Here is a 16,344-nt window from a genome sequence, read left to right on the forward strand (position 1 = left end):
CACACACACACGAATGTTGTCTTTTCCTTTACAGAAATAAAGACATTAACACCAGAAACTGATGCAGAAAAGCAACAATTTGGGACAAAATTATTCTAATACTTTATTAGGTCTCTGGTTCCTCCTCCCAGTAACCATGAGGTCTCTGGTTCCTCCTCCCAGTAACCATGAGGTCTCTGGTTCCTCCTCCCAGTAACCATGAGGTCTCTGGTTCCTCCTCCCAGTAACCATGAGGTCTCTGGTTCCTCCTCCCAGTAACCATGAGGTCTCTGGTTCCTCCTCCCAGTAACCATGAGGTCTCTGGTTCCTCCTCCCAGTAACCATGAGGTCTCTGGTTCCTCCTCCCAGTAACCATGAGGTCTCTGGTTCCTCCTCCCAGTAACCATGAGTTCTCTGGTTACTCCTCCCAGTAACCCTGAGGTCTCTGGTTCCTCCTCCCAGTAACCATGAGGTCTCTGGTTCCTCCTCCCAGTAACCATGAGGTCTCTGGTTCCTCCTCCCAGTAACCATGAGGTCTCTGGTTCCTCCTCCGAGTAACCATGAGGTCTCTGGTTCCTCCTCCCAGTAACCATGAGGTCTCTGGTTCCTCCTCCCAGTAACCATGAGGTCTCTGGTTCCTCCTCCCAGTAACCATGAGGTCTCTGGTTCCTCCTCCCAGTAACCATGAGGTCTCTGGTTCCTCCTCCCAGTAACCATGAGGTCTCTGGTTCCTCCTCCCAGTAACCATGAGGTCTCTGGTTCCTCCTCCCAGTAACCATGAGGTCTCTGGTTACTCCTCCCAGTAACCCTGAGGTCTCTGGTTCCTCCCACTAACCATGAGGACTCTGGTTCCTCCTCCCAGTAACCATGAGGTCTCTGGTTCCTCCTCCCAGTAACCATGAGGTCTCTGGTTCCTCCCAGTAACCATGAGGACTCTGGTTCCTCCTCCCAGTAACCATGAGGTCTCTGGTTCCTCCTCCCAGTAACCATGAGGTCTCTGGTTCCTCCTCCCAGTAACCATGAGGTCTCTGGTTCCTCCCAGTAACCATGAGGTCTCTGGTTCCTCCTCCCAGTAACCATGAGGTCTCTGGTTCCTCCTCCCAGTAACCATGAGGTCTCTGGTTGGATCCCCGGCACCGGACAGGAGGGTGTTATTTGTAAAACTAGTGGTGGCTGCTATTACATCTACGGTGCCCACCATCTCTACCATTGTGTCCTTGAGCAAAACACTTAACCCCAAACTGCTCCAGGGGCGCTATACTATGGCTGACCCTGCGCTCTGACCCCCTCTGGAGTGTGGGAACTTGAGAGGGGAGATGAGGAAAGTTGAATTTCAATGTGCCCTGTGCAAAATTGACTAAACTTACTAAACTAATATGTTGAACATAAAACATTGACAGATATATAAACTAAATACGTATTTTTGGAATACTAGGCTACAGTAAGGATGTCTTTTAACCTACACAATTTAAAAAATAAAACAGATTCAAAATATTTTTTTAAACCTCAACTGAACATACACCAAATCATTTTAGGGGCTATTTCTGTAAAGTGGGACACCTGCTCACACTGTTAGACATATTGTCAAAGGGGCAGAAATAAACCAATGTAGCCTGAATTATTTATTTCTCTTATATTTAGAGATAGAAAAATGCAATATTTCGTATTTATCATGACATATAACCTTAATAACGGGAATAAACCAGAGTTAAACTGATATAATTTGAGCTATTGGAGCAGGTTTAATCTCCCCCTTTACCAGTGGTCCCGTAATATTTATAAAGAGGTGCCTACGCTACATGACATTTTTGGCAGGCAGGCAAATTTCGGCATAACACCAGACCCCCTGAGGCCGCTATACATCCTTGGTTGATGCTAGCTCGTGGCTAACACATCCCATTGTTTTCAATGAGGGATGCTAATGCTAAAGCACACATACAAATATAACGGTTTTCCCCTGTTTGAGTGCCGAATTAACGTGTCCATTCAGACACTAATATTCATGTTATAGACTCTGTGTGGACGGAACATAATACTTATTATCTTAACGGCGGTTACATCACCTAACGGTTTAGCTTTCTATAAATAAAATGTCATGTCGTTATTACTACTTTTCAAGGTCGGCACAATATATTCAGCCATTTTGCTCAGCTGGCGGCTGGTAGTGGTTCTTCCCCCGGCACACACTCTCTCTTCTCCCCCGCTGGCTGCCTCGTTTGACGGGGAAGCTACACCGGGCCGCGCCGCCTGGTCGCATCCAGGGGCAGCGAGCTAACGGCGGCTAACGGCTGCTAGCTGACCCGCCTAGCTTTAGCCACCGCGACAGTTGTAGTGGTAGTGGTGTTGATTCACAAACAAATATAGGATATTCTGGTTATTTTCCCCCTTTCTTATGAGAGAGAGGTTATTTCTGAATAATCATGAATAATTATAAGCTCATTCATAGCCACCGTGAGGCGCTAGCTAACAATAATATTAGCGGGGGATGCTGGTAACGTGTGGCCGGCCTGTGAGCACCGTGAGCGGCTTGTGAGGATGGAAACATGGCGGTGTGCTATGGATGGATGGGTGGATGGATGAATGGATGGAACCACACACACATGGGGGACGCACTGCACACCTCTCAGCCGGCTGGCATGCTTACCTTGCGGGCTGCAGACACCGGCAGAGCTCGGTCGGTGTAATATTGACCCAGTATTTTTAAAGCCCAGCTCCAAAGCCCTGGCTGTCAGCAACAGACCCACCAAAGCAATGAATCAAAGCACCCCGGTTATAATAACCCTAAACACGCTGTACAGGGCGACTGGACGCTCCTCAATACAGCCTACAAGCAATGTCCAATGGTCCAATGTCGCGCAATTATTAAAACATAATAATAGCAGGATGGATGTGCGCGCACACGCCCGTGAGCGGCAGCATTCATAAATAACATTTACGGTGCAAGAGGGGGGTGGGTAAGGTGGGGGGGGGAGCTGCACCTTAGCACAAGCACCTGCGATTTACCCTCGATTTACACCAAATTCACCGCCTCCCCATTCCCAATATCAACTCATTAATACACATAGAGAGCCAACGTTAATGTATATTTATCAGATTGTGTTAGAATAAAGCTCGTGAAGCTCTACACTAATGCATGCCGGGAGTTGTATTTCAAAGCCGGCTTGTTTACAGCAGTGTCTGTGCCTCTTAGAATAGGTCTGGGCATGTCACTCACTCATTTATCCCGTGTGTAGGCTATTTTTAAAACTGTATTTATTGGTATTTTATTGAATGATACGGATGTGTCGGAGGCATAGATAGTATAGGATAAGAGGGGGAGCGATGTATTTAATTAAAGGACAAACACGTAGAAAACATGAGATAGACCGTCGGTTAAAGATGATGCTTTGCGGTTGTAGCAGCACGCCATGTGGAGGGAGGAGACAGCTACACACACACACACACACACACACACACACACACACACACACACACACACACACACACACACACACACACACACACACACACACAGGGAAATAAATGATGTAGGCCTACATTGATTCAATACAGCATTTAACTCCAGACACAGCAGGTGGGTAGGGGTTAAGATTTTTAACTTGGGGATCTTGACACTTTGCCTTTTGATTACTGACATTAAAACTTCATTTGCGTAACAATGTTTTTCCTGAAATGTTTAAATACATTTGCAAATTCGGCGATAGGATATCTTATCTTATTGTGTAAATTATCTTTGTGTAAATTTGCATCCGAGTCTAGATGTCGGGAAAAAATCGTATTTTTTGACAACATACGAATCCAAAGTTTTTATAGAACAGATTTGCGACACAGCCTTTTTCCATTGTATAAATTGAAAAATATACTTTGTGCAGGTCTTAGAAATGCATTTTCTTCATTTTTAAGAAGAAAATGTATTAAACCAGACAACATATGAACAAATCCTTCTGTAATAACCTTCAGAATAGTGCCGAGAATGATTATGGAAAGTTTAGTTGATGTAAGTGCTTTAGAAGTTGAGATTTTTGGTTTAGAGAATGTGAGATAAAAATAATGTTGAGATAATGTCCGTTAAAGATGGTTGTATTGGAGAAATATACAGACGCAAACAGACAAGGTTTAGTCAAATAAACACCTGAATGTACATGTTGGACCTTTGATTTATACTAGTATGAAAGAAGACATGTTATGGAAGATAAATAGACAAATGTCTAAACCTACCAGTGCTTGCCTGCAGTGTCTCAAAGTCATAAAAACATTCCTTGCGTTCCAATCCCCATACTTCTTCTCTACCGTTTAGTATGCCAGAAAAAGATGTAGGATGTCCCAATACATGCACGTCAATTGTAGTATGCCAAAAACACCTAGATGCCCCTCTAACTCCAATAGCATTTTGGAGTATCCATCTTTATTCTTGACATTTCTCGACATAATGAAAAAAATAAAAATAAATCCCTATCTGATTTCTTTTCTCTCTCTCCTGTGGTCCTAAAACTCTTGTACTTTACACCAAGGTTGCGTTCCGAATCGCATACTCTTTCTTTTTTCTATTCTACATACTACATCCGACGATAAAAATAATCTAGTTAGGATGCAGTAGGCATACTATTGGGACATACTTTACTCTCTTATATCATCATAACATTGCTCCTTGATCTTGCCTCTTGCTTTTATATCCGTCGCATCCCCGTTTGTTGTCATATGGAGGCTTCGTCGATGTTACGTCACTTCACGTGCGCACTGGATTGTGGGTCAGAATCGCCCAAATAGGATGCACTTTTAAACACTAACAATCTTGGCCGCATGAAGTAGGACATCCGGGTACTTCTAACCATCCTAAATCTGGCCATAAGAATCGGGACATCCTAAATCTTTTTTTTTTTACATACTATATAGTAGAAAGTATGCGATTCGGAACGCAACCCTTGTGTAGTAAAAAGAATAGGCATGTGATTTGGAACGCAGGGATCGTAAGAATAGAGGAAACGAGGCCGGTGTGAAGTTACTATATCTTTATTTAAATCTTTATTAAATCACATTTTGCAGATTTTACCGTCGACATCTCAAACGGCACAAAAAAGTAAAACAGAAAAATCACAACAACAACCCAAAGAGGCGGCCATTTTTTCCTCCTCCGGTCATCCACATTTGTAGTTTTTTAGAAAAAACCTTTTGTAGGCGGAGGAGCTTAAGCCTGATCAGTATACGGACAGACAGACAGACGTGGCATGACAGTGAATTATTAAGACAATGATAAAGTGACTTAACAGAATAAATAAGAAGTGACAAAAAATAAAGGCTTCTCTTCGGTGCAAAATTGATAAAACTAAAAACATTACTTGGGTGAATAGTGCTCCGTCTAGCTGGCGGGAAATAAATATATTCAAAGTGCAAACCTAAAGTAGCATGCCCAGGTCAGTGTCCGTATAGCTCACAAGCCCAAGAAGAAGAGAGGATCCGATTGGCTGACTCAGGGGCCAATCAGATTCCCCGCTGTCGTCATAGTAGCAAACCTTTTCACCATCTTAAAAAGACTCGAGGTGTAGTCAGTGATTCTGGAGAACGCTTGTTGTCAAAATCACTTTGTCAAAATCAGTGAATATCTCCTCATGATCCACTACCCGTCTGTACTGTGTGCCTGCTGAATTAGTGCTAATACACAGCCTAGGCTCTGTAAACTGGCATGTTGCTAGCTATGTGTTGCCATGTCCCCTTTGTTTACATACCAGTTTACAGAGCCTAGGCTGTGTATTAACACCAGATTTTCTTACACACACACACACACACACACACACACACACACACACACACACACACACACACACACACACACACACACACACACACACACACACACACACACACACACACACACACACACACACACACACACACACACACACACACACACACACACACACACACACACACACACACACACACACACACACACGTAGTGGATCATGAGGAGATATTCACTGATTGACAAAAAGCGTTCTCCAGAATCACTGACTGCACCTTTAAATGCACAGGAGACAGAAACTAGTGACATCATAAGGTCCAGAGGATGACCTCATCAGTAGGGATTCCACAGCTGGTCAGCGAACACCGGAACCTGCTGGTCGTCAGAGCCAAAGTCTACGAGGGAAAGAAATGAGTTTCAAAATTAAACTGAGCGATATGTGAAAACTCTTATATTCCAAAAATGATAAAGCTATTTAAAACACTGCCCATGTCATCATCAACCTTTATTTAAACAGGCAAAAATTGCTAAGAAACAATGTCTTATTTCATTTAACTTTTATTTATCCTCGAGAGACCAATTGAGGGGTGACCCTCATTTTCAATGACGTCGAGTCAAAACAAATTCAAAACAACAATACAAACAAAATATTCAATGCAAAAACATCAAATACACAACAAGTGAAGAGAAGAAAAAACAAAACGATTGAAACATTTACAGAGTGGGGAAGAGTGGCAGCAATTAAAGGCATAAAGTACAATATAGTCTAATTAAAACAGTTACAAGTAGAGTTTGGCAGATCCAAGATAGTCTGTTTAAATTGGCCAAAGGATATGAATGTATTTAGTTTAATTTTTAGCTGTAAGTTGTTCCAGGAGTCAGGTGCACTGAAGCTAAAAGCTGTCTTTCCCAGCTCAGACCGGGCTTGTGGGACATAAAGCATAAGCATGTCAGTGGAGCGGGTCTGATAAAGCCCATCTGAAACAAGCAGCATTTCTGTTAAATAACGAGGAAGCTTCCCAGTCAAGGCTTTGTAAATAAAAACATGCCAATGTGCATCACGTCTCTCTTTAAGGGAGGGCCACCCAACCTTCTCATATAAAAGACAATGGTGTGTGTCATAAGCATCTCCTGTGATGAACCTTAAAGCAGAGTGAAAAACTGAGTCTAGGAGTTTTAGACATGAATGTGATGCATGCCGGTAGACCACATCACCGTAATCAAGGACAGACATAAAAACTGCCTCAATAATCCTTTTCCTACTGAACAACGGGAAGGTGGCTTTATTCCTATAAAAATATCCAATCTTTTGTCGCAGACGACAGACAAGATTTTTTATGTGAAATGTAAAAGAGAGTTTTTCATCTATCCAGATGCCAAGATACTTATATTCAGTGACTCTTTCAATATGAGATCCATTATTTGTGTGAATAATAAGATCATTAAAATGTATAGTTCTTGCTCTGGAGAAACACATATATTTTGTTTTGTCTGTATTAAGAACAAGCCTGAGGTTCACTAGACAGTCCTGCAGGGTGTTAAAAGAGCTTTGTAGGTTCTCAATAGATTGGTGCACCGAATCGGAAATGCAATACAGTACTGTGTCGTCAGCGTATAGATGGGCGTGACAGTTTTTTAGCGATGAAACAATGTTATTTATATAAATTGTGAAAAGAACTGGACCTAAAATTGAGCCCTGTGGGACACCATTTGTAACAGTTAAAAACTCAGATTGGTATCTTCCCAGTTTAACTGACTGCTGTCTATCAGAGAGATAATCCCTAAACCAGCTACATGCAGACTGATCAAAGCCAATGTCATGCAGCCTCTGTAAAAGCAAATGGTGGTCAACAGTATCAAAGGCCTTTGAAAGATCAATAAAAAGTGCTGCACAGTGCTTTTTCTTGTCTAATGCTGCAACAATGTTGTCTACAACCTTAAGCAATGGCCTGGTAAATGTGCTCGTTAATATTTTTATTTAATGTCATGCTGCTTGTTGTATCTCTACTGCCATTACTGTGTCCCCATGGCAACTGTTAGATTGACAATATAATGAAAAAAAAAAACAAGTACTGAAAGCATCAGGGAGAGTCTACATGCATTCGAAAATGAAATCTTTGAGTGAGTGAGTGAAGGTATAGTGAGTGAGTGAGTGAGTGAGTGAAGGTATAGTGAGTGAGTGAGGGTATGGTAAGTGAGTGAGTGAGTGAGTGAGTGAGTGAGTGAGTGAGTGAGTGAGTGAGTGAGTGAGTGAGTGAGTGAGTGAAGGTATAGTGAGTGAGTGAGTGAGTGAGTGAGTGAGTGAGTGAGTGAGTGAGTGAGTGAGTGAGTGAGTGAGTGAGTGAGTGAGTGAGTGAAGGTATAGTGAGTGAGAGGGTATAGTGAGTGAGTGAGTGAGTGAGTGAGTGAGTGAGTGAGTGAGGGTATAGTGAGTGAGTGAGTGAGTGAGTGAGGGTATAGTGAGTGAGTGAGTGAGTGAGTGAGTGAGTGAGTGAGTGAGTGAGTGAGTGAGTGAGTGAGTGAAGGTATAGTGAGTGAGTGAGTGAGTGAGTGAAGGTATAGTGAGTGAGTGAAGGTATAGTGAGTGAGTGAGTGAGTGAGTGAGTGAGTGAGTGAGTGAGTGAGTGAGTGAGTGAGTGAGTGAGTGAGTGAGTGAGTGAGTGAGTTGGCTCCTACCTTGGTGCTCTGTCTCTAGCAGCAGCTGCAGCCAGTCGCTCATGTTCTCACTGTTGGTCAGGCTGAGCCCGGGAGGGGAACGCAACGGCCGCAGGGGCCCGGCTAACTCCTGGAAGAGGGAAAATACAGTCAGACAAAAACACACACAGGCTGTGTCTTGATTCAGAGACCACGCACTTGGTAGGACGCAGTCTCGCGGTCTATGAAGGCTATAGCCTATGAAGGCCGATTTTAAGGCCGGTTTTAAGGCCAACGAGCCTTGTTAAACGAGACGGTCTCCGAAGGTCTCCGTTTACGAGCATTTCCGGTTTACGTAACAAGCCGTTACCTTGCGTGACGACTCGCCGCTCCTGTGCTGCCTAGCAACCCTGATTGCTGCCAACGGAGACAGCCCTGTCAGCGGAGGAAAAAAGAAAAAGAAGTTGTCTACCAGACGAAAAGAAAAAAAAGTACAAGAAAAAAAGAAAGGAAGATAAAAGTTAAGAAGATGGAGCAACACGTTGCTGTTTTGTTATTTTTTATTTTATTTTATGCCATCTCTGAAAAAAACGCAATGAATCTTGGGATATGTTGGGCCACGAAGGATACATCTGATGCAGCCTTCAAAACTGCTTCAAAACCGTGAAACGAAGGCTGCATTTCACGACCGCATATGAGGAGCCTTGCAAGGAGCCTTGCAAATGGGACAGCCTTTGCGCGCCGCTATGACGCAATCGGTCTTCAAATGCAGCCTACGAGGCCGGTTCCAAGACCGCAACCCCTGAATCAAGACACAGCCACAGTGAGACACACACACACACACACACACACACACAGACACACAGACACAGAGACAAACACACACAGAGACAAACACACACAGAGACAAACACACCCAGTAAGACATACACACACAGTAAGACATATACACACACACACACACACACACACATTATGCCCAAAACCACGCCCATTGCATTACATCTAAATTAGTACAAATTATTATAAATGTCCAATGTAGAAGCCACATGTGATGCAGATGTGTTGTGTGTAATTCCCTGTGTGGCCATTAGGTGGCAGTCTGATCTAATAACATGTACAAAGGCCTGGTAGGAACTGTTTGGCAGGTGGCATGTTTTTACTGCATCACTGTGACGCTTATCGTTAGTTTAAGTTAATATTTCACGGTGGAAATAAATGATTGTTTGCTAAACAATAAGAATACTTGCATGAGATTATTGACAACAGTTGACTGTTTACATTTATTTAGTTTAGTATTTAGGTCTCGGCTTCCATACTTGTGTTTCTATTGTTTCTATTAAACCTTTCCTTATATCGCTCTGTGTTGGAGGAGCCCAGGACTAAAGCATGTCATTGCCAGCGACTGCTCTGTAATTGTTAATGTGCATGTGACAATGAAACCATCTTGAATGTTGAACACAAGAGAGCGAATAGTGGAGTGAAAGGTGACTGGGTGGAACAGTATAAGTAGCTTAAACCTGCAGTGTGTAGAGTTTGGAGTTTTATTTCCTAGCAGATTTTGTAGAAAATAATTATAATTAAGTAAGTATGTTTAATTTAGTGCATAATAGCTGAAAGAATTATTATTTTTCCCCTTAGAAAGGGTCTCGTATATGTCCACATTTCTCCATACCTTGGACCAAGGCATATTATCCGCCATGTTGGTCATGGTTGGAATGACATCAGGTGCATTGTTTAAAATGTAGAATTGTTCTTGTCCTTGAAGGCCACTGTAGCTTCTGTTATTATTCAAAAGGGTTGGGGTTACCCAGGGAGCGTTGCATTCTAGAACTTACTTGATGATGTCATATTACACACTGCACCTTTAAAGCATCGGCTCAGTTGCAAATAAAGTAAATATTTTCCTGCCGTACTAAATAGTAGGGAAGTATGGGTATAGGAACGCAGCATGTGAGACACACACAGACAGACAGACAGAAAGAGAGAGAGACAGACAATATATACAGTTCTCGGGCCAGCCGTAGAAGTGAGTGATTGTCTGTACTGAGACAGACAGACAGACAGACAGACAGACAGACAGACAGACAGAGACAGACAAACACACAGAGAGAGACAGACAGACAGACAGACAGAGACACACAGAGAGAGACAGACAGAGACAGACAGACAGACAGACAGTGAGTGAGTTTACCGGTCTGAGCCCGCGTGTCCAGGACCCATGCGGAGACACACAGAGACAGACAGACACACAGAGACAGACAGACAGAGTGACAGACAGACAGAGTGACAGACAGACACACAGAGACAGACAGACAGAGACACACAGAGACAGACAGAGTGACAGACAGACACACAGAGACAGACAGACAGAGAGACAGACAGACAGACAGTTTACCGGTCTGAGCCCGCGTGTCCAGGCCCCATGCGGCGACACAGAGGAGACTTTAGGATTCAACTCCTTCTCTCTCTGTCTGTCGTCCTCACACAGCTCAGAGGTCATCCGGGCAAGCTGGCTCTGCCTGGGGGGGAGGGAGAGAGGGGGGGAGGGAGGGGGAGAGGGAGAGGGAGGGAGAGAGAGAGCGACACACGGTAAAACATTTGACTTAACTAGGCAATTTTTGAGTTGTTCATATCCATCCACCACTGCCTCAAGTCTTTCCACAATATCAAGTGATGAGGTGAAGATGTATTTAGTTATTTATTCTATAGTACTTCTTCTTCTTCTTGGTCTTCCAACAGGTGCATTTCCCCAGGACGCCCACTATATATAAAAACGTGTAAGGCCGTTAAGTTTGTCTGTTCTGAGCTACTGTAGAAACATGGCGGCCTCAGCGGCCCACTCCTATAATAGATATAAAAGGCTCATTTTAAGGAAACGACTCACAGCTGTCCTATCAATCCTACATTTTACCTTGTGTGATGTCAAACATGGTAAAATGTAGGGTTATGCCTCGTTTCCACCGAGTAGAGCGGGTCGGGTCGGAGCGGTTCGGTCCGGGTAGTTTGGCTTTTCATTTGCCAAAAGTTGGGTAGGGTACGGTTTAAGCGCACCTAACCGCTCTGAGCCGCTCCCGATCTCAGTACTCCTCCGTAGGGGTACTAGCGGCCTGAAAGCGGGCCGAAAATGCATGAGAAGGCGGAGCTACACACTGCCGTCATTTGATTGGTCGAAAGAATCATTTCCGCCATGTGTAGATCTCGGCAAGAGTGAAGAGAGTCTTGTGTTTTGGCGAAAATGTGAGCACAGCTCTGTTTATTGTGTGGTGTTTTTCCTCGTCAATAAATTAATCAGTTGGTTACACTGTGTCCCATAGTCACGTAGCTGCTGCAGCCAGCACTGTTCGCTCACTGTCTCTATGAGTTGCGCCGAGCGGTCTCTGTGTGTTTACGCCATAGATAGTAGTAAAATACACGCTCACAACAACACGGGGGGAATACATAAAGAAGCGGCTGGTTTGAATCATCTCCGCCGTTTGTAGTCACCTCGGCTAGAGTGAAGAGAGTTTTGGCGAAAATGTGAGCGCGGCACTGTTTATTGTGTGGTGTTTTTCCTCGTCATTAAATGAATCAGTTGGCTACACTGTGTCCCACTGCTACGATGTCACGTAGCTGCCGCAGCCAGTGCTGTTCGCTCACTGTCTCTATCAGTTGCACCGAGCCGTCTCTGTGCTCACAACACGGGGGGAATAAATAAAGAAGCGGCTGGTTTGACCAAGCAAAAACAAGAGACCGCTGGCTTGACCACAGTTGTTCCCACAGCCCGATAGTTTGACCCACATTCTGGCGTCGGCTATCGCAGTCCAGCCTAAACCCCGCCCTACCAGTAAGGGTAGGGTCGGCGGTGGAAACAACACCGAGATTCTTAAAAGTGAGCTGTCCCGCTCTGAGCCGCTCCGATCCGACCTGCTCTACTCGGTGGAAACGAGGCATTAGACAGTGAGACCATAAAACACTCTTTCTGCCTTTTCTCAGGCTAGGATGAACCGATTTCTAAAGTGTTTGCACATTTATACTACATAGGATCTCAGAGTTTAATACACCTTCATATTCCCACCGGTGAAGTAGGCCTTTACTACAGAAAAAAAAGACATCCCTTCCACTCACAGTATCTCCACTGGATCCTGTGTCTCAGAGGAGGGCTCTGATTGGTCGGCTGGAGGGTCCCACAGGTGAAGGGCCCGCCTCCACAGACGCACCTGCAAGGTCAAGGAGGAAGTGATGTCGCATAAATATGATTTATTCTGTCTGTCTGTGTCTTTCTGAGTCTGTGTGTCTGACTATGTGTCTGTCAGTCACTTTGTCTGTCTGTCTGTCTGTCCCTCTGTCTGTCACTTTGTCTGTTACTGACCTGCATGTCCCAGGAGCGGCGGCTGTACTTCCTGTACTTGTTGGGAGTGGCCGGGTGGAACTTAGGATCCCGCAGGTGTCTGGGTGAATGAATGAATGAATGAATAAATGAATTAATAAATGAATAAATTAAATCTTTATATTAAACGATTTAAGAAAATGAAAAATTATACTAAAATAAAACAAAAAAAATCTAAAAGGAAATAAAAGAATTCGAAATAAATATGGAAAAAAATATCTATAATTTAAACTATTAAGTTAATATGCAGCAAAAATGTCTCAGTGTGCGTGTGTCTCAGTGTGTGTGTGTGTGTGTGTGTGTCTCTCAGTGTCTGTCAGTGTGTGTGTGTCTCTGTCAGTGTGTGTGTCTCTCAGTGTGCGTGTGTCTCAGTGTGCGTGTGTCTCAGCGTGTCAGTCTCAGTGTGCGTGTGTCTCAGTGTGTGTGTGTGTGTGTCTCTCAGTGTCTGTCAGTGTGTGTGTGTCTCTCAGTGTGTGTGTGTCTCTCTGTCTCAGTGTCTCAGTCTTCATACTTGGGGACTTGCTGCAGGTAGTGTCTCAGTGTGTGTGTCTCAGTGTGTGTCTCTCTCAGTCTCAGTGTGTGTGTGTCTCAGTGTGTGTCTTTCTCAGTCTCAGTGTGTGTGTGTCTCAGTGTGTGTCTCTCTCAGTCTCAGTGTGTGTGTGTCTCAGTGTGTGTCTCTCTCAGTCTCAGTGTGTGTGTGTCTCAGTGTGTGTCTCTCTCAGTCTCAGTGTGTGTCTCTCTCTCAGTGTGTGTCTCTCTGTCTCTCAGTGTGTGTCTCAGTGTGTGTGTGTCTCAGTGTCTCTGTCTCTCAGTGTGCGTGTGTCTCAGTGTGTGTGTCTCTGTCTCTCAGTGTGTGTCTCTCAGTGTGTGTCTCTCAGTGTGTGCGTCTCTCTCAGTGTGTGTGTGTGTCTCTCAGTGTGTGCGTCTCTCTCAGTGTGTGTGTGTGTCTCTCAGTGTGTGTCTCTCTCAGTGTGTGTGTCTCTGTCTCTCAGTGTGTGTCTCTCAGTCTCAGTGTCTCTCAGTGTGTGTGTGTGTGTGTGTCTCAGTGTCTCTCTCTCAGTGTGTGTGTCTCAGTGTGTGTGTGTGTGTGTGTGTCTCTGTCTCGCAGTGTGTGTGTGTGTGTCTCAGTGTCTCTCAGTGTGTGTGTCTCAGTGTGTGTGTGTGTGTGTGTCTCAGTGTCTCTCTCTCAGTGTGTGTGTCTCAGTGTGTGTGTGTGTGTCTCTGTCTCTCAGTGTGTGTGTGTGTGTCTCAGTGTCTCTCTCTCAGTGTGTGTGTCTCAGTGTGTGTGTGTGTGTCTCTGTCTCGCAGTGTGTGTGTGTGTGTCTCAGTGTGTGTGTGTGTGTGTGTGTGTCTCCGTCTCTCAGTGTGTGTGTGTGTCTCAGTGTCTCTCTCTCAGTGTGTGTGTGTGTGTGTGTGTGTGTGTGTGTGTGTGTGTGTGTGTGTGTCTCTGTCTCTCAGTGTGTGTGTGTGTGTCTCAGTGTGTGTGTGTGTCAGTGTCTCTCTCTCAGTGTGTGTGTGTGTGTCTCAGTGTCTCTCTCTCAGTGTGTGTCTCAGTGTGTGTGTGTGTGTCTCTGTCTCGCAGTGTGTGTGTGTGTGTCTCAGTGTGTGTGTGTGTGTGTCTCTGTCTCTCAGTGTGTGTCTCAGTGTCTCTCTCTCAGTGTGTGTGTCTCAGTGTGTGTGTGTGTGTCTCTGTCTCTCAGTGTGTGTGTGTGTGTCTCAGCGTGTGTGTGTGTCAGTGTCTCTCTCTCAGTGTGTGTGTGTGTGTCTCAGTGTCTCTCTCTCAGTGTGTGTGTCTCAGTGTGTGTGTGTTCATACTTGGGGACTTGCTGCAGGTAGTGTCTCAGTGTGTGTGTGTGTCTCAGTGTCTCTCTCTCAGTGTGTGTGTGTGTCTCAGTGTGTGTGTGTGTGTGTGTGTCTCTGTCTCTCAGTGTGTGTGTGTGTGTGTGTCTCAGTGTCTCTCTCTCAGTGTGTGTGTGTCTCAGTGTGTGTGTGTGTGTGTGTGTCTCTGTCTCTCAGTGTGTGTGTGTGTCTCAGTGTCTCTCTCTCAGTGTGTGTGTGTGTGTCTCAGTGTGTGTGTGTGTCAGTGTCTCTCTCTCAGTGTGTGTGTGTGTGTGTCTCAGTGTCTCTCTCTCAGTGTGGTGTGTGTGTGTCTCAGTGTGGGTGTGTCTCAGGTGTCTCTCTCTCAGTGTGTGTGTGTGTGTCTCTGTCTCTCAGTGTGTGTGTCTCAGTGTGTGTGTGTTCATACTTGGGGACTTGCTGCAGGTAGTTCTGGTAGCCGCTGGTGTTCTTCCGTACTGGATCTGCTTCTGTCGCCTCTTCAGCACAGCCGCGTTGGTCTCTGTGTTCAGGGGGTCGGGGGGGCGCGGGAAGACCCGGGCAATGAAGGAGACCTGGGAGGGGGGGGGGGGGGGGCAAGAACATACATAATATAATAAAGTGTGTGTGTGTGTGTGTGACAGTCTCAGAGTGTGGGTGTCTGTGTGTGTCTCCCAGTGTGTGTGTCTCTCTCTCAGTGTGTGTGTGTGTCAGAGTGTGTGTCAGTGTGTCTCTGTCAGTGTGTGTCTCAGTGTGTGTGTGTGTGTGTCTCTTGTCAGTGTGTGTCTCTCTCACTGTGTGTGTGTGTGTCTGTCTGTCTGTCTGTCTGTATATATATATATATATATTATAAATGGAAATAGAAATTAGCCTTGAAACCCAGACCTGCCCTCTAGCAAATTAAATGTGTCTGCGCCTGTTGGTCTGGACACTCTCCATTGAAGCTCATTAAATATGTCAAGAATACTGAGCTGCCAATCAAATGGTTCTTTCTGATATGGGCGGGCCAGAGCCCTATGTATGCAGACAGACAGACAGACAGACAGACAGACAGACAGACAGACAGACAGACAGACAGACAGAGCCCTCTGTATGCATACAGACAGACAGACAGAGCCCTATGTATGCAGACAGACAGACAGACAGACAGTACAGACCCCTATGTATGGGGCTCTGGGGCGGACGTAAACCGGATGACGACAGTGCTGTGCATGCGCCGCCAAAGTTGTTCATCGCTCTGATTGGTTGTAGTGCTATCCAATCACGTGCAGTGGTATTTGAAATGCACGAGTAGGAGCCTGCCCCTTGAGTTTGGGAAGGTCTACTGATCGTGGCCAGACCCTCTATCGGTCTAGATATCAGGCTCTGATTTACGGGCTTAATAGAAAATATCAAACAATTAAAAAATTATCCTAATAAAAAATAGCTCAGTTGGTAGGGCGTCCCCCTCCCCCCCATGGGCCTCGGCCAGCAGCGGACCCGGGTTCGATTCCAGCCCGCGGTCGTTCTCTGCATGTCACTCCCCTCTCTGCCCCATTTCAACTCTGTCTCTACACTATCAATAAAGCATAAAAATGCCAAAAAAAATAATAATCTAAAATAAACTTTAAAATATCCTAAACCCAAGTGGACCGCGGGCTGAGTGACTCACCTCTTGTTGTCGAGGTCTTCCGTCCCCACGGCAACGCTGCTGGTCGACACTTTGAGGATGCAGCGCTCCAAGATGGAGGACCTGAGAACATTTAAAACACCGTCGGGTTTCATTCACAAAAGGAAGGCAGCCATTTTGAAATGTCAAAGTTCAAAA

At 45.1% G+C, this 16,344-nt stretch overlaps 1 protein-coding gene across 1 annotated transcript in view; it reads right to left on the reverse strand.

Moving 5' to 3' along the window:
* Nucleotides 1–1,559, reverse strand: part of fam53c (family with sequence similarity 53 member C) — a gene marked incomplete at both ends in the record, with an annotated part of 11,716 nt that extends 10,157 nt beyond the window's left edge. The window contains one exon of the mRNA XM_080040826.1: nucleotides 1,548–1,559. Within this exon, the coding sequence (XP_079896952.1) occupies nucleotides 1,548–1,559 (12 nt within the window). The remainder of the gene's footprint in view (nucleotides 1–1,547) is intronic.
* Nucleotides 1,560–16,344: the final 14,785 nt, after the last annotated feature.

Source organism: Ammodytes marinus (assembly GCF_949987685.1).
Source record: "Ammodytes marinus genome assembly, chromosome: 14".
NCBI classification, from domain to species: domain Eukaryota; kingdom Metazoa; phylum Chordata; class Actinopteri; order Uranoscopiformes; family Ammodytidae; genus Ammodytes; species Ammodytes marinus.